Below are 18549 nucleotides of genomic sequence, written 5' to 3' on the forward strand. Positions count from 1 at the left end.
AAACATTGAAGCCTGGTGTGAAATATGTTGTTTGTTTCATATTTGTGCACTATAATGCAAAAATATGTCATTGCCTTTCCAAGTGTGCAGTTTTTGCATGTTTCTTGGACACTTAGTTGTTCCTTTCATAACCAGCTGTGCATAGGGCTTCTACTTATTTTTGGCCTTCTTCATCCCTCACCCTGTCTTCCCTCTCTCTTTGCCAGGCATCGCGGTGTGTAACATCCCGTCGGCGGCGGTGGAGGAGACAGCAGACTCCACTCTGTGCCACATTCTCAACCTGTACCGGCGGAACACCTGGCTGTACCAGGCTCTCCGGGAGGGCACGCGGGTCCAGAGCGTGGAGCAGATCAGAGAGGTGGCGTCCGGAGCCGCCAGGATCCGAGGAGAAACGCTGGGCCTCATCGGCTTCGGTGAGTCACAGGAGATGTCTGTCTTTAGTAACGCGCACTGTTGTGAGAGTGCTTTGTTCACACACACATCCATTACATTGTGATCCGCTTCTGACACTGGATTCGTGTGTATGTCTACAGGTCGTTCAGGGCAGGCGGTGGCGGTGCGGGCCAAGGTGTTTGGCTTCAACGTGATCTTCTACGACCCGTACCTGCAGGACGGCCTTGAGCGTTCGCTGGGTGTTCAGCGTGTCTACACCCTGCAAGACCTGCTCTACCAGAGTGACTGTGTCTCCCTGCACTGCAACCTGAACGAACACAACCACCACCTCATCAACGACTTCACCATCAAACAGGTGAACACACTCAGGCAACCACACAGACACGCATACACACAATCCTCAAATAGGCCATAACAGTACAGTGGTGCGCACCCAGCTTCACTGCGTAGTTGTTGATCACCACTGCCACCTGCAGTCAGCTTTTCAAACTGCATTCTGCTATAGGAGTCTGACATCAATGTCCTCTTTGAAATGTGAGGGGCGGTCTCATCAAGGAAGAACCTGGTTAACTTGCTATTTATATATTCAAAGAACTATACCATACGTTTCCCGGAAGAACATCAGTATTTTGCTGCCACCAGATCTCAGTGTGCGTGCGTTCATGCCTGTGTGCATGTTTGTATTTATACGTGTGTTCGCGTGTGGCTTGTGCCTTTTACAGAGCAGATACAATTGTTCCCTGAATTCAAGCTTTTATCAAGATGAAGGGATGACTTTTATCCAGATGCTCTCATTTCATCTCTGTCGCTCTCTTTTGGTACACAGAGGTTTGCCTTTTTGGATATGAATCTAAGCTTTTAGTATGTGAAGCATAATGCAGTGCACCTTGGGGCTTCATGGTTGAAAGCACCACTGCAGGCACATACTGTAGCAGTGGGCTCCCACATGTGTATTCTACAGGAGAGGGAATGTCACTTGATGTTAGTAAAACAGGTTTACTTTTGTTTTAGATGCGTCAGGGTGCGTTCCTGGTGAACTCTGCGCGGGGAGGTCTGGTGGATGAGAAGGCCTTGGCTCAGGCCCTGAAAGAGGGCAGGATACGAGGGGCCGCCCTGGACGTTCATGAGTCAGAACCCTTCAGGTGAGTGTGTGCATTTATCTGTGTGAATAGATAACTTCATCAACTCCATTATCCAGTTCACCGTAGCCAATCTTTCTCTCTGCCACTGTTGTGTAGTTTTACCCAGGGTCCTCTGAAGGATGCTCCTAACCTGATCTGTACTCCTCACACGGCCTGGTACAGTGAACAGGCCTCACTAGAGATGAGAGAGGCAGCCGCCACAGAGATACGCAGAGCCGTCACTGGTAAACACACACACAGACACGCACACATACATTATATCACACACCTAGAAACTCATTTGGAGCTAATTCTTTACTTGAATGTTTTTGTTTTTCTGATGCAGGCCGTATCCCCGACAGTTTACGAAACTGTGTCAACAAGGAGTTCTTTGTTACCACGGCACCCTGGACAGTGGAGCAGCAGCAGATGCAGCAGCAGATGCACCCTGAACTCAACGGTGCTGCGTACAGGTAAGGAAGCTCAATCACAACCAAACAGACCATTATGCAGGGAACCCCTCTTTTTGGTCAGGTTCACTTCCTCCTGCATATACTATCCACATAAGCAGGACATAAACATTTTTATAAAAAAAGGGGATATTTTCCCAAGTAAAATAAACAGTAAAATAGTCGTTTCCATGCTCAAGTACAAAAAGGTGTCCCCTGTATTCAATCTATGAGAACCTCTTGTCTTTTCTATTTAACCTTCCTGGTATTTTAGGCTAGGTTTTCCTTAGTGGCATATAGTGGAAATGAAGAGCTATGGGGACACATTGATTACTACCATCCCCTGCTATTATTAATCAGGCAGTCACAGTATTGACCTCTCAGTCTCTCACCTATACCTGCTGTCTCAACTGGACTGAACTACTTCTCTTACACAGCCGAGTCAACCAAACCATGGTACAGGCCATAGCAACTGGGGGAATGCAAGACAAATTATATACCTAATAGAAAACCAGGTAAATACTACCGATGCTGACCCACAGTGATAGGCTCAGGCCCACCTGTGCTGATCAAAGCATAGCTGCTGTTAGTTTTCATGATAGTCTGTGTTTCATTTATTTCTCACCCAATATACCTGCTCTGCCCACCCTCTCATTGCACCCCTTATTTCCTACCCCAAAACCAACAAATGTGGCCAAACCCTGGCCTCTTGTACCATACCAAATAATAAAAAATCTATTGAATGTTGGCACATTATGGCAACCATTTGATTGTAAGTACAGTCAGTGTTGTATTCCATATTATTCCCTGCTCAGGAAGTATGAGTATGACTTGGGTTTAATTTTTCCTCTAAACACCCCTTTTCCCCAAACGGTTCACTGTGTCTGTCCCCTGAAATATCCTATCAGGAACTTTTCCTTGACCTGTCATCTCTAGCCCTACAAACCATTCCCTTATGCCTAAATATAACTATATTTTGTTGATATCTGAGTGGTTTAGTAAATCAAGATATATTTCTCTGATACGTTTATCAGTTTCCCAAGAACAACAGATGAGGTCTTGTGGTCGTTTTGAATCCTGAATTGACATGTAAGAGTTGAATCAGTTTTCAGATTTCATGTGATGTCTGTTTTGCACCACACTATGTGTGACTTCACTTGCTTTGATTAGAGTATTCACCACTGAATTTGATCCGTAGCCTCATTTCTAACGTAGCAACTTAAAATGGCCATTTAAAGGCTTATCAGGTTGTTGTAACCTATGAGGTATTGTTATGGTACCATGTGACCTGACCATTGTCTCCCTGGCACAGGTACCCCCCTGGTGTGGTGGGTGTGGCCTCGGGTGGGATCCCTGGGCCGATGGAGGGGATGATGCCTGGGGGGGTGCCCATCGCCCACACCCTGCCCTCTGGTACCCACCCCTCCCAGGCCCCCTCCCCCAACCAACCCTCCAAACAAGGGGAGCCCATGAGACAGCACATGACCGAGCCATAACTCTGCATCCAGGGAGGAAGGAGTTCATATATACAAAACCGACCAACTGACCCACCCGCTCTTAGACCAGCAGACTGATCGTTAGGGTTCACACAGAACACCGGAACCAAGTGGGGACAGTGAATATATTCACAACTGACACTCCAAAGTGGGGACAGTCAAAACTCATGTTCCAAGGATCTGAACTTTTCACTTCTCATTTTCCTTTGTTTTAGTTTGTATTCAGTTTAAGTGTTTACTCTTTTTTTTTTTTTTTTTGCATTTGTTGGAAGATTCCTGTGTTCTGGGACAAGTTGTTACCGAGTGCCAGAGTTAAGGCTCGCCCATCTTGACTGACCCACCAATGGGAGAGCTTGGAAGGACAATGACATCATCTGTTACTGCCCCATTCTTCATTTCAGTTCAGTCCACGTGTGTCTGTGTATTTTTCTTTCACCTGTTCTGAGACCACCCTACAAGTGAATATCTGTCTTTCTGTTCTTCAATGTGAAAAAAAATTAATGATTATAAAATGACATATATTTATCAGACAGTAGAAAAAGACAATTGGTGTTGCCAGTGGCATCGGCAGTCTCAATGGGGACCTCTAAACCCTTTCCTAGTCCATCTCTCACCCTGTTGACTGCTGGCTCATGAATTTACAGACAGTAATGTTGGACACATCAGGGTTGCCAGATCTCTTGAGCCTCATGACCAGTACGAGACAAAAACAATAAGCCCAAATTGCCATTCTGAAGAATCAAAACAAAACTCAATTTAAGTGAATATGGGACCTAAAACCCTTATTTGAATTTGTCCATTGTGAACATCTCTCAACCCCTGAGAACACCCAAAGTATTATAGAGAAGATTTTGTTCTGGTAAAACTCCAATGTAGTCATTTAGTTCCTCTAAAGAGCTTCTTCAAAGATCCAGGTTCTGACGCACAGGTGGGAGAGAGACTAGTGTGATAAAGGTTATGATCACAATTTCAGACAATGTGAAGTTTTAACTATTGATGAATTGCCTTTCATTACGACTTTGGATTCAGTAATGACATGTGGTGGTCGTCTGCCACTAAAATATTGAAATAAGAAATGGATGCAACGGCAGTTCTAACTGTTAAAAGCACCTCTGCTTTTACCTGGACCTCTACATTATGGATTTGGACATTGTCACGGGTGTTTGTATACGAGATTGATCTCTTAAAATGTCCTGTTTTTTTCTCACCAAATGGACTTACAAAGTAGCACCAGGCAGATAGGAAAGGGTTTGGAAAGTGAGGTTACCGACTCAGGAATTTTTTTTTGTTGCAGATATTATCTTTTTCCCAAATTCTGTCTGAAAGAAAAAAAAAGTCTGGATGGTTCTGTGTGTTTCCACCTTTTCTTCATTGTGGTATTTTTATAAATCAAACCTGTCTTTTGGTGTTCAAGGTTTTTGCAGAGTCCTGTTAGATTTGTATTGGCTAGTTAAATGTTCTTATAATCATAGTCTAATGTGAACCACCCTTTCTTTGTTTTTGGTTTTCTGTTCTAATGAAAGCCAGTGGGAGCTCTTAGAGGCATCGTGCACTGCACTCTGTGAGCAATAGCAACACCCCTCTAGTGCCCCAAAGTTAGCAAGACAGGGCTGCTAGCAGATTGTCTGGTTTTTAGTGTGAGTATTTGTATTTGTTTCTTGTACAAGGTGAACATATAGCATTCAGTGCAGTTCAAATAAAAAAATGCTGCTCTATCAGGCTCTGTGAAAGGTTTGTGAAATTGGTGTTTGACTTTGCTGCTTATTCATGCATATGAAGTTTAACATTAATGTGGAATTAACATCAGTAGCTAGGTTTCCATCCAATTGGCGACAGATTTTCATGCGAGTATTCTAAAATCCACACAAATGCGCATTTTCCCACCGAAACTGACTTGTTGCTCATAAAAATCAGTGCGTGATGAGTAGTGCACACAAATGTACTTTTTCGCTTATGTTTTCATGTACTGAATAAAAATGTAAAGTTCAATGTGTTTCGCATTTTCAACTCTACCAATAGCTTTGTCACAAAACTGTTGCGTTAAATACCAAATGTGCCTCCTCTGGTCTGGGCATGTGTGCTCTAGCCCAGGGTCCCCCATTATAATTTAGGATAGTCTACACTTTGTTAAAGGGATGTCAAAGGAGACGATCTATAACCAGATGCATCAAATTGTAGTCAATTCATACTGAAACATTCAAACACCACCACATCACAGAGTTGACATTTTAGAGACTTCATAATTGGACATTCAAAAAGGTTTTCCTTTATTTTTTCCTGTCCGTGCCACACACGCTAAAGCGAGGTCAGGCTTTTACCTAAATCCACAAACCATCAGTCAGATCTGAAACTATTGCATAAATACAAAGCAACATACAGGTGATGCTCAAAACGTGTATAACTAGATTGTAATACACCAAAATAAAAGTTACAGTACTCAACGGCAAGGAAACCCAACAGAAACTTCCTTCACTGCTAAAGCATGATTTTAGAACTTTGGTTTATGTGTAGTCCCTCAAAGACCTTAAACTCAATTCAAGATGTTCACATATACATTAGAGAAAAATAAAACACAGGTACCATGGGTTAAACTTGACAGGGAGGAATAGCAAGACAGAGGAAAAATGAGAATATGACAAGAAACTGGTGTGTTTCTGGTTTAATGTTGGATTGAATGTCTTACTCGCTCCTCCCAAAAATCACCAACCATTCAAATGAGATACTGAATCACACGAGAACTGAAGTCAACTTTTACAGATGGTTGTTATTTTCCTCACCGCAAAAATGTTAGTGCAGCCTAAAAAAAAACATCTAGATTTAAATAATAAATGAAAGAAAAATAGAGAGAATCAAAGCTCTCCTTAGCTCAAAAGCTCCCAAACAAATAAATATGTAAAATTAGTTTGGAGACGAAATTAAAAACAAGATTTCATTTCAGCCAGTCGGAAAAAAAGGTAAACTAAACATCCATGTGTATGATCTGTCTCCTAAACCTTAGTGACTTTGAACTGCCATCTCAAAGCTTAATAAATGACCTTTATTCAAGCAGTTATATTCATATAGAAATGTGTCTTTCAATAAATGCGCAGTGCTTAGTATTAAGAATTAAGTTCATATTACACAATCGAGCCAGTTCTCCGTTGGGTCCCATGACTCAAAGATGTTGGCTTAGTCACTGCCCATCAAAAAAAAGCCAACTCTATTTCAACTGGAAAAACAACAGTAATTTTGCAAGTGTGCTTCGTCAGTGCCCATAATGAACAGAAAGATGTTTGAATCAATGCTGGTATATTTTCTTATACTTCTTTTTTTAAACAACCACATGCATTTATACTTTTGGATAAAGATTTTACATTAGAAAATCAATAAAGATAAATAGCATTAGTATACTATAATCCTTTATTTCCCATCATCCCCAGGTCTTTTTGCAGCAGTGGACCATTTCTTCTGTCAGTCTCTAAGATATTTGTATGTGTGTGTGTCCTCTGCCAGGGTGCGGTGAGGCTCAGGATTCCCTCCCCTTTCAGTTTGTCCGTGTCAGGAAAGGTGGAAAAAAAACAAAAAACGAGGCTGGACCCCTGCCCCTGGGGACCCCGCCTACACCAGTTTCGTCACTCATCCTCCTCCTCCTCCTCTTCCTCACCGTCGGAGAGAGAGGCGCAGGGACAGATCTGTCGGTACCCATCCAGCCAGTTCTCCACCATTTGTGTGACCAGAGGGTGGTTGCGTCGACGGGACGACTTCTGCATTGCGGCCAACATGCCTCCCTCCGTTACACAGCAGTCCAACCACTCCCTCAGCAGCTTCTCCTGCTGCTCTTCATTACCCATCTTACATGGACAGACACACACCATCTACCATGAGACTATATCTCTTTAGTTACCTTTACAGGATGCTCTCATACTGAGAAAATTACATTTCACAATCCAGCTACTTCACGAGAACAGCAAAAGACTCTTACTAGACATACATTTTATACTATAGTCACTAAGCGGAGGGTATAATAGAACTATGTAATCAACATGAATAGTAAAATCAGACTAAATCCTTAAAGCAGCCAGTCAGGGGGTCCATATACATATTCATGATACCACAGCGGGAGCTCCCTCCTACCTCCTGTGCTGAGAGGAAGTGGATGTGGAGCAATTTTCTCTCGCTGTCCACCAGCGGTAGGAAGGTGACGGTGACGTCGTCGTCTGTGTTGAGGTTGGCGCCTGCGCCCCGATTGTCGAAGCCGTCGTTCTCCATGGCCACCAGTGCAGAGAAGTGGCCACGCGTGTAGCCCAGCGCGATGGGACTCTTCCAACAGAAACTCTGCTCCCACAACAGGGGCAAGTACACACCTGGAGAGAGAAAGGGAGAGATGAATGAGGAAGGGAGGTCATCAAAAAGAGTCAAAAGGGACAGAAAAAAGGAGAAAACAAACCAAAAATGACCAGACCCAAAAGAAAAGGAACACGTATTTCTCAACAGTTTCCCAAACACAATGGACACTTTTTCCCTTAGATTATTCAGTCAGCCTACTAACCCACCAGACAGCCTGTGCAAGTAAACACAACTGAAACCACAAACCACTGTTCAAGCGTCTAGAACAGTTGCTATCCCTCTCTGTGCAACAGTCTGCCATTGTGTTTTTATTGGAGCTTTGTGTTTTAAACAGCTTTCTCCTTCCCACCCTCCATGGACACCCATCAGCCCCTCCTTAACACAAACAGTAGCCTATATCATTCCTCTATTAGCATGACATTACCACAGGCAGACAATCGTTAGAGAGCTTTCATTATGGCTGCAGCCGCTGCACGGGCTCCGCAGGATAACTCAAGCCAGACTGTTTTTACTAGGGTACACAGACGTGGACCCCGCCCTCAGCCCTTATTGGGCACCTGCTTTACACTACCACTCCTTCTCCTGACAGCTAACATATGTTGAGAGATATTCTAAAAGTATGTACAGTGTGATCCATTCTTCTGCATTGCTGCATAGTTAGGAAGTGGGGTTGGGGTAGGATTATTTTGGCAGAATTGTTTGACTCATTTTAGAGAGTCACATGAATGCTGTATCAGCATTGGAACAATCATGTTGAACAATTGTAACTCCCTCTTCCCCTTACTAATCAACACGAACTGAATATATTACGGAAAACATGCATTCTTCTGTCATGTACATTAGGGAATCTTGTCAGGATCATGCCACGAGACTGACGATTTCTAATCAAGTGTCAACTCCCTCAAATTTTGCATTACCAACTAGCCCTAAAATTAGGGATAGTTGGGAACAGATTTTATGTCCCAATAACATGTTATCGGGTTTATAAACTGATATACCAAATGATTAACGCATCAAGTCGGTCTTCTCAATTTAAAACTATAATAATACAAAAATAATATATAACATTCTCGCAACACAAAAAGTATGCTCAATGCATGGGGCATTGGACAGTCAGCCCCGTGAAGACTGCAATGAAGAAACAATGGGAAATATGATTACTATTTATTTTTTAGGGGAATCTTGATAGAAATTGAACAAAGAAGTTTAAGACCCTCATAAGATATCACAGTAAAATTGAAGGATGAATTGGAAAAAGAAATAGTAATATACTGTGAAAGATGGGATAGTGGGGTCCACACAAAACAAGAGATAATACAGAACATTAGACAAGAACAACACTATATACATTTGCTTGCTTCCATTCAGCCACAAGAGCATTAGTGAGGTCGGGAACTGATGTTGGGAAATTAGGCCTGGCTCGCAGTCGGCGTTCCAATTCATCCCGATGGAGTTGAGGTCAGGGCTTTGTGCAGGCCAGTTAAGTTCTTCCACCGATCGACAAACCATTTCTGTACGGACCTCGCTTTGTGCATGGGGGCATTTTTATGCTGAAACAGGAAAGGGCCTTCCCCAAACTGTTGCCACAAAGTTGGAAGTACAGAATTGTCTAGAATGTCATTGTATACTGTAGCATTAACATTTCCCTTCACTAGAACTAAAGGGCCTAGATCGAACCATCAGTAAACAGGCCCAGACCATTATTTTTCCACCAAACTTTACTGTTGGCACTATGCTTTGGGGCAAGTAGCGTTCTCCTGGCATCCGCCTAACCCAGATTCGTCCGTTGAACTGCCAGATGGTGAAGTGTGATTCATCACTCCAGAGAACGTGTTTCCACTGCTCCAAAGTCTAATGGGGTTGAGCTTTACACCACTCCAGCCGGCGCTTGGCATTGCACATTGTGATCTTAGGCTTATGTGTGGCTGCTCGGCCATGGAAACCCATTTCACGAAGCTCCCGTCGAACAGTTCTTTCATGGCTGTGTGCTCGATTTTACACACCTGTCAGCAAGGGGTGTGGCTGAAATAGCCGAGTCAACTAATTTGAAGAGGTGTCCACCTATTGACGTTGCTTCCAGAGGCAGTTTGGAACTTGGTAGTGAGTGTTGCAACCGAGGACAGATGATTGTCACGCGCTTCAGCAATCGGCGGTCCTGTTCTGTGAGCTTGTGTGCCCTACTTCCTGGCTGAGCCATTGTTGTTCCTAGATGTTTCCACATCACAATAACAGCACTTACAGTTGACAGGGCAGCTCTAGCATGGCAGAAATTTGACAAATTGACTTGTTGGAAAGGTGGCATCCTATTACAGTGCCACATTGAAAGTCCTTCAGTAAGGCCATTCCACTAACAATGTTTGTCAATGGAGATTACATGGCTGTGTGCTCGATTTTTTACACCTGTCAGCAAGCAGTGTGGCTGGAATAGCTAAATCCACAAATTTAAAAAGGTGTCCACATACTTTTGTGTACACACACAAAGATATAAATGCAACATGTAAAGTGTTGGTTCCATGTTTCATGATCCCAGAATTTTTTATTTATTTTTTAATATGATGCACACATTTGTTTACATCTCCTTTCCCAAGATAATCCATCCACTTGACAAGTGTGAAATATCAAGAAGCTGATTAAACAGCATGAACATTAAACAGATGCACCTTGTGCTGGGGACAATAAAAGGCCACTAAAATGTCCAGTTGTCACAACAAAATGCCACAGATGTCTCAAGTTGAGGGAGCGTGCAATTGGCATGCTAACTTAAAAAAATTAAAAAAGATTTAACTAGGTAAGTCAGACTGTAGGAATGTCCAGCAGAGCTGTTGCCAGAGAGTTGAGTGTTTATTTCTCTACCATAAGCCACCTCCAATGTTGTTTTAGAGAATTAGCCAGTACGTCCAACCGGCCTCACAACCGCAGACCACGTGTAACCACTCCAGCCCAGGACCTCCACATCCGGCTTCTTCACCTGCGGGATCTTCTGAGACCAGCCATCTGGACAGCTGATGAAACTGAGGAGCATTTCTGTCTGTAATAAAGCCCTTTTGTGGGATTTTTTTTTATTCTGATTGGCTGGGCCTGGCTCCCCAGTAGGTGGGCCTATGCCCTCGAAGGCCCAGCCAATCAGAATCAGTTTTTCCCCACAAAAGGGCTCAGCTTCAAAGCTGCAGACATTTTTTGGTACCCTTCCTCAGATCTGTGCCTCAACACAATCCTGTCTCAGAGTTCTACAGACAATTCCTTCGACCTCATGGCTTGGTTTTTGCTCTGACATGCACTGTCAACCGTGGGACCTTATATAGACAGGCGTTTGCCTTTCCAAATCATGTTCAATCAATTGAATTTACCACAGGCGGACTCCAATCAAGTTGTAGAAACATCTCAAGGATGATCAACGGAAACAAGATGTGCCTGAGCTCAATTAAGAGTCTTATAGCAAAGGGTCTGAATACTTATGTAAATGTGATATTTATTTTTAATACATTTGCAAAAATGTAAAAAAAAAAAACTGTTTTCGCTTTGTCACTATTGGGTATTGTGTGCAGATTGCTGAGAATTTGTATTTATTTAATACATTTTAGAATAAGGCTGTAATGTAACTAAATTTGGAAAAAGTCAAGGGGTCTGAATACTTCCAAAGGTGTGTGTGATATATATATATATATATGTATATATAAAAAAGGATAAAAAATTATACAAATAATGTTATTCGATAGTCCCCCCCCCAAAAATTATGTACTCCCTCCATCTGTGACACACTGCTGTGATAAATCAAAAACACCTCTGAATCCGGAAAATTCACTATTGATTGTATACTGGCCTTTGAGCAAAATCTGCAAACCCAGTCAAAAAATAGCATCATCCGTGTGCCACGATTCATGTGCTGGGCCTAATTCACATCAAAAGGGCTTTGTCTGACGTAGCAGATATTATCCAAACCGTCAATCTAATTGGACAAGGAGAGATACATCTCCAACACTATTTTTAAAGATTTTTTGCTTGTCAGGACTTAAAGCTTAATACATCAAAAGGTATTACTTTTATTTTAAATCCTCCCAATTTAAGACTGAGGCCAAAGAAAACAAACATCACCTTACCTTGAAAACGGGTGTACCCAAGTGTTTCACCACGGAAACTTTTGTAATACTTCACTCCATAGACGATGATTGGTCTACGAAGAATGTGTGCAAGAACAAAAATATGAGTCTGCTCCAGGCTGGCTCCAGGCTATAGAGAGAGAAACAACACAAAGAGAGAGGCATGTTAAACTACCTTTGTGGAGTATAGCTGCAAAATATACTATTAGGATTTGAGCTATTACTTGTTATTAGGCATTACGCTAGCCTGATTGTACGTACGACCAGCAATATCGTAAGCCAGATTCTTTATTATTATACACCAAGTATACCAAACATTAAGAACACCTTCCTAATATTGAGTTGTGCAAATACACAATCCATGTATCAATTGACTTTAACCTGTCTCCTCCCCTTTGTCTACACTGATTGAAGTGGATTTAATAAGTGCCATCAATAAGGGATCATAGCTTTCATCTGGATTCACCTGGTCAGTCATGCCTCGATACTGTAAACACCATGTGATTCAAGTATTAAAACAACAGAGGCATTTGCCTAAGGTTGCTCTTTGTCTTAAATGAAATACAGGAATCTTTAATGTTGCACAACAGTGGATGCTCTCATACACTTTAGGGGCTTTCCTATAAGCTTCACTCATTCTTTCCTATAAGCTTTATTCATTCTTTCCTATATGGTCAGAGCAGTATGGCATAATTCATGGACCGTAATTTCTTAATATTTTGCATGTTACAGTACACTGCTGATCCCAACTCAAGTCCTGCCACCTAAAAGGCTTAAAGCTTTATGTTTGTATGCATAAGGAAATCTGTCTCAGCCTCCAGTAGTTTGTGTCGGGGGGCTAGGGGCAGTCTGTTATATCTGGAGTATTTCTCCTGTCTTACCTGGCCTGATAACTCCTTGCTGTCCCCAGTCCACCTGGCCTTGCTGCTGCTCCAGTTTTAAACTAGTCTGCCTGCGGCTATGGAATCCTGACCTGTTCATCAGACGTGCTACCTGTCCTAGACCTGCTGTTTTCAACTCTCTAGAGACAGCAGGAGCGGTAGAGATACTCTGAATGATCGGCTATGAAAAGCCTACTGACATTTACTCCTGAGGTGCTGACCTGTCGCACCCTCGACATCTACTGTGATTATTATTATTTGACCCTGCTGGTCACCTATGAACATCTTGGCCATGTTCTGTTATAATCTCCACCCGGCACAGCCAGAAGAGGACTGGCCACCCCTCATAGCCTGGTTCCTCTCTAGGTTTCTTCCTAGGTTCTGGCCTTTCTAGAGAGTTTTTCCTAGCCACCGTGCTTCTACACCTGCATTGCTTGCTGTTTGGGGTTTTAGGCTGGGTTTCTGTACAGCACTTTGAGATATCAGCTGATGTAAGAAGGGCTTTATAAATATATTTGATTTGAAATGAGTGTGTGTGTGTATATATACACCTGGCTGGCCAGTGAGAGAATGAAAGCCCAGTCTTCCTGCCACTGTTCCTCTCTGAGTGAGAAGTGCAAGCCGAAGCTCTGGGAGTACCACGACTCCCACTCCTTCCAGCGTGTGTAGAACCTGCAGACAGAACACACGTCAGTGGCCCTGTACCATCCCTGTGGTAAAAGGTCAAGTGTGTGTTACCTTTTGCAATGAGAAGGGTCTCTTTTTTTCTAAATTATATGATTGTTTATTTATGTAAATCACATAGCCTTCTCATCCTTTCCCCATCCCCAGCCAGCTACACACCCCAGACCCAGGTCTCACCAGTGGGAGCAGTCGTGCAGGCTGTCGTGAAGGGTCTTGCGGAGGACGGAGTCCTTGTCATAGATGCCCCAAGTGGCCTGCAGTACTGAGTCTAACAGGCAGTCCCCGGCCGTGCGGTTCCACAGGGCATACAGCCTGCTGTCCAACCGCGTGCCTAGCTCTATAGACCAGTTGATGATGGGAGACTCCTCCTCCAGCTCTGAGAGAGAGACACAGAGAGAAAGCGAGCCATGGGGTCATTTTCAAAATGAACCACTATTTGGTTTTACATGCAAACTTTTGTTCCAGCCCAGCACTAACATCCCTGTTCAATGAATCAAGTCAATGAGCATTTGGATTGGGGACCACTAGTGTAAAGTATAGGGAAGTACAGTGATAGCAAGGAGGACACCATTGGGATGCTGGACTTGCACTATGTATGAAGACAAGGTGCGGATAGAGGGGCCACCTTGATGCTACCGACATGACAGGTGGTGGCACTAGAAAGGTTAGTGCTCTCTGCGATCCATAACTAACCCTAACCATTTTACATATCAACTTCAAATGAGGTAGGGTCCCGGACAGGAAGGACCACACTGGAAAGGAACCCAGAATTATGCTATTTTACAGGAAAGGAACCCGGAATTATGATATTTCAAGGAGGGGATCAAGCGTAAGGATAAGTGATACACCTGCCTTCACCGTTTCATCATAGTAGAGACAGAGACAGGAGAGTATAGAGATGACTTTAGTCACCTTGTTTTCCCATACACTGGCGTGTTACCCTTGGGGTGCTGCAAACTCTGGGGAGCTTAACAGGTCACAAGACACCCTAGAGAGAGTAAGCAATCAGTATGGAACCCATTGATGTTGTGTGTGTCCCTGGAGGAAGTAGTCATTCAGTAAGGGATCAGGGAAATCCTAAAACTCAATTAGCCTGATTAGCACAGACACAAGCACACACAATAAGGGCAGGCCAACAGACAGGGAAGGCACACTGTTGGCAGGCAGGGAACAGACCTGTAATACAACACTATACAGCAGCCTTCTCGTTTAGTAGGGGGGATAGGAAGCTATACAGATGCCCTCCACTGTCGACTATGACAAGGGTCTCACACATGATTCAGTAAAAGCGGCATTATAAGTTACTGAAATGTACAGGAATTCAGTCAATATTTCACCTTTCTGTACATCTCGGTCCAGCACTTCGTCAAACAGTTTCTCCTGAACTGTTGGGGGCAAGTCCTCAATATCTGTATAGAAAAACAGACAGTGGTATTCAATGGGTTTGAGAGATACACAACACAAGGGAGACATGATACAGTTCCAAAAACTTCACAAAAAAGGGGAAGTTAGAGAGCAAGTATTTATTTGACAATAGTGAAATGAAGTTTGGAGCTTGGAGAAGAACACGTATCTGTCTTGACCTGCACACACCTTAAATCAAGCCAGGCTGAAGTGATTTGGGTTTAATTCCCTTGAGGTTAGCAGGACTCAAAGCTGCACTGTAACAAAACTGACAGCACTGCAAGCTACAGACACCACATTTGACTGTTTTCTACCCAATGTCAAAACATGTTTTGTTGTGTGTGTGTCCTTTTCTTTCCACACTAGAGCTACTTTGTGTGCTTGGAGAACTTCGCAACAGTAGCGGCTATTCTTCAGCTCAACAAATGAATGCATTGACGTTGTGCAAAAGAACAGCGAGGCTTCTATAGCGGTCGGAAGCCAATGCACGCTCCCCCAAATACTCTGCATAACCAGACATCACTGCTTACCAGCCCTGTGGCTCTAATTTTCAACCACAATGTAGGATATTTCTCAACGAGGAATTCAACCAAAATAGTTGTCGACTCAACCTTGCTTACCCGAGCAAAAACTTGGTACATATGAAAATACAATTTTGCTATGCAGGGCTCCAGACTAACTTTTCCCCCTGGTGGCACTGGTTAAGTTGGTGGCACCAGCCTATGATTTGGTTTCACCAAAATGTTGCCGTCGTGTCACACAACAGAAACAATTTGCAATAATTTTAGAAAGTCATTCACAGTGCTACTGAGATCGTATGATTCAAGAAATAGATGTTACATTTTTTCATGTCCAAATGGGAAAGCATAATTCAATTTAACCTAAACCAGCGATTTTCATTAATTTTGTGTAGAAATGTATGCCATTGTTAGATTCTACCCTCAATAGTGCTCCAGAATTTGATTTATTTTGTTCAATAGAGATTCATTTGCATACTAATATCACTTCCATCTAAGGAAGTGGAAACAACTCACTAAGCTAAATATAATAGACTGCTAGTTAGAAATGCAATTGATTTCTCTAACATTCCAGCATACTACTCAATGAAGTCTATAGACCTCAAACTGTCCACACATGCTTTGTGCACTCTGTATCTCAAAGCAGTACAAGTTAAACGGTTCCAAAATGCTCAATATTGACAGTTGAGAAATAAATGTAAAACATACAGAAAGTTGAGACCATCATCTCTTCAACAGTTGCTTTTAGAACTATGCAATTGTGGGAAAAAAGCACCCAAACAATTATCTTCAGCCCAGTGCTTCCCAAACCTTTTTCATGCCCCCCCTTTTCTTATGGGGGAACATAGCGAGACAGATTGACTCCAGTAGAGAAACAGGCTTGAGAAATATTAGGCCCTTCAATTTTGCAGCCTACTAAAAACCAGACATTACAAGGTTTCTAATACTGCCACAGTTGTCTTTCACCATTTAATTTGTTCCAAGTTAGCTCACAGATGTGAGGGTTTGTTTATTGGGAGAGAGAAGGGGAAGAGATCAGGCGGAGCAGCATGCTGCGAGAGTCCACCAAAAGTAATGTTATGCTTTTAATCTAAAAAATACGATCACAAGATTTAAGTGTGAGTAGAAATCCATCTTATTTTTCTCTAGTAGTATAATTAAGCTGTGTTTGTTCATCTTACCCTACCTCTATGGGGGTGGGCGCCCCACAGTTTGGGAAACGCTGCTTCAGCCTAAGCTGGTACTAGGGAAAGCATTTCACTCAGAGTAGTTGGAAACAACTATACCATTATGCAATTCTCGACCACCAAAAAAACATGCATTCTACCATCATAGAAGACAAGGAGCTTTACAGTAGAAGAGCAGCAAAACAGTTACTACCACATAACTATACACAGTAACGAGGCTAAATAAAACTACTGCAGGTAGTGTTTAATAGGTCAGAGGGAGGCTGACCTGCTGGCAGGGTGAAGGTGACCAGGTCTGTGAGGAAGTAGCAGGTGAAGTCTCCCTTGCGCTGGTGCAGGGAGGCAGCCACCTCCCGACGGATCTGCTCTGTCAGCTCAGGGCACACCATGGCTGGGATACACTTAGCTGCCTGTTGGGACACCTAGACACAGAGAACGTGACACATGAATGATAAAACTGTCTCCTACTGCAAATACAACCTAGGGAGAATGAAAGCCACATTTAATTTTTTCACCTTTATTTAACTAGTTAGGCCAGTTGAGAACAAGTTATCATGTACAACTGCGACCTGGCCAAGGCAAAGCTGTGCTACAAAACAACAGAGTTACAAACAAACGTGCAGTCAATAACACAATAGAAAAATCTATGTACAGTGTGTGCAAATGTAGAAGAGTAGGGAGCTAGGCAATAAAAAGGCCCTAGATGCAAAAATAATTACAATTTAGCATTAATACTGGAGTGATAGATGTGCAGATGATGACATGCAAGTAGAGATACTGGGGAGCAAAAGAGCAACATAATAATATGGGGATGAGGTAGTCGGGTGTGCTATTTACAGATTCACTGTAACTGTACACAGTCATCGATTTTTGCAATTCGTTCCAGTCATTGGCAGCAGAGAACTGGAAGGAAAGGCGGCTAAAGTAAGTGTTGGCTTTGGGGATGACCAGTGCAATATACCTGCTGGAGCACGTGCTATGGGTGGGTGTTGCTATGGTGTCCAGTGAGCTGAGATAAGGCGGGGCTTTACCTAGCATAGACTTATAGATGACCTGGAGCCAGTGGGTTTAGCGACAGATATGTAGTGAGGGCCAGCCAACGAGAGCATACAGGTCGCAGTGGTGGGTAGTATATGGGGCTTTGGTGATAAAACGGATGGCACTGTGATAGACTACATCCAATTTGCTGAGTAGAGTGTTGGGGGATAATTTGTAAATTACATCGCCAAAGTCAAGGATCGGTAGGATAGTCAGTTTTACGAGGGTATGCTTAATGTTAGTCTGGAAGGAGAGTTTACAGTCTAATATTCGGTACTCTTAGGTCCCCTTTCCTCCTCCTTCCCACAACTTACGACCACACACTCCACACCCATGCTCCCACACGATTCTTTCTGCAGGTGTGGTAAGAGGGGGACCTGGCTGCAGTAGAAGGCTATAAGTCATCAGGGGGGACATCGCCAGGACATGACGTCCACGAGTGCGTCTCCTCAACTACGGTCATCGGCCTCGATGCACGGCTTTCACCCTGGTACATCCCTGCCATTCCCTTCCTAGCAGGCAGGACATGCTGGCAGTAGCGTGCCTCAGACTGCGGTGTCAGGTACGCAATACACAGGCCTCTGCGAAATGTATCTATCATAATTGGCGTACAGGTCAAGAATGTTGTCTTTATTCTAACTGTACCAGTTCAGCTCGATTAAAATGATATGTAATACTCCATCTCCAGGTTGTTCGTAGTTTATATTCATCAATGTTTTTGACGATACCACGATGCGCTCTGAGACATGGGTGTGGGTGTGATGTTTGTGTTGACGGTAGTCTCTTTCCCAGGGTTAGTTCCCCCTAAGGAGGAAGGGCAGGGTCTACCTGGGCCTGCTCAGAGGGATGCACGTGTTCAGAACGTTCAGATATAAATGGATTGTGTTGAACAAGGATTCAAATCAGGAAAATGAGTCTGTTCTACTCATTACATTCCTCTCTGCAATGCTCTGAA

The 18549-nt window shown here is 43.2% G+C and overlaps 2 protein-coding genes across 2 annotated transcripts in view; one reads left to right on the plus strand and one right to left on the minus strand.

Moving 5' to 3' along the window:
- Positions 1 to 5448, plus strand: part of LOC111951790 (uncharacterized) — a 56581-nt gene extending 51133 nt beyond the window's left edge. Inside the window, 6 exon segments of the mRNA XM_023970004.2 lie at positions 207 to 413; positions 534 to 748; positions 1405 to 1535; positions 1632 to 1759; positions 1861 to 1987; positions 3276 to 5448. Of these exon segments, the coding sequence (XP_023825772.2) occupies positions 207 to 413; positions 534 to 748; positions 1405 to 1535; positions 1632 to 1759; positions 1861 to 1987; positions 3276 to 3459 (992 nt within the window). The 3' untranslated portion in view covers positions 3460 to 5448.
- Positions 5449 to 5699: 251 nt separating this feature from the next.
- LOC111951815 (ubiquitin thioesterase Zranb1) overlaps positions 5700 to 18549 on the minus strand; it is a 23921-nt gene continuing 11071 nt past the window's right edge. Inside the window, exons 3-10 of the mRNA XM_070434826.1 lie at positions 17909 to 17988; positions 16825 to 16978; positions 14785 to 14856; positions 13625 to 13823; positions 13315 to 13435; positions 11883 to 12012; positions 7573 to 7802; positions 5700 to 7289 (exon numbers count right to left, since the gene is read on the minus strand). Coding sequence (XP_070290927.1) covers positions 7071 to 7289; positions 7573 to 7802; positions 11883 to 12012; positions 13315 to 13435; positions 13625 to 13823; positions 14785 to 14856; positions 16825 to 16978; positions 17909 to 17988 — 1205 coding nt within the window. The 3' untranslated portion in view covers positions 5700 to 7070. The remainder of the gene's footprint in view (positions 7290 to 7572; positions 7803 to 11882; positions 12013 to 13314; positions 13436 to 13624; positions 13824 to 14784; positions 14857 to 16824; positions 16979 to 17908; positions 17989 to 18549) is intronic.

The sequence above is a fragment of the Salvelinus sp. IW2-2015 genome, linkage group LG25 (assembly GCF_002910315.2).
Source record: "Salvelinus sp. IW2-2015 linkage group LG25, ASM291031v2, whole genome shotgun sequence".
Taxonomy (NCBI): domain Eukaryota; kingdom Metazoa; phylum Chordata; class Actinopteri; order Salmoniformes; family Salmonidae; genus Salvelinus; species Salvelinus sp. IW2-2015.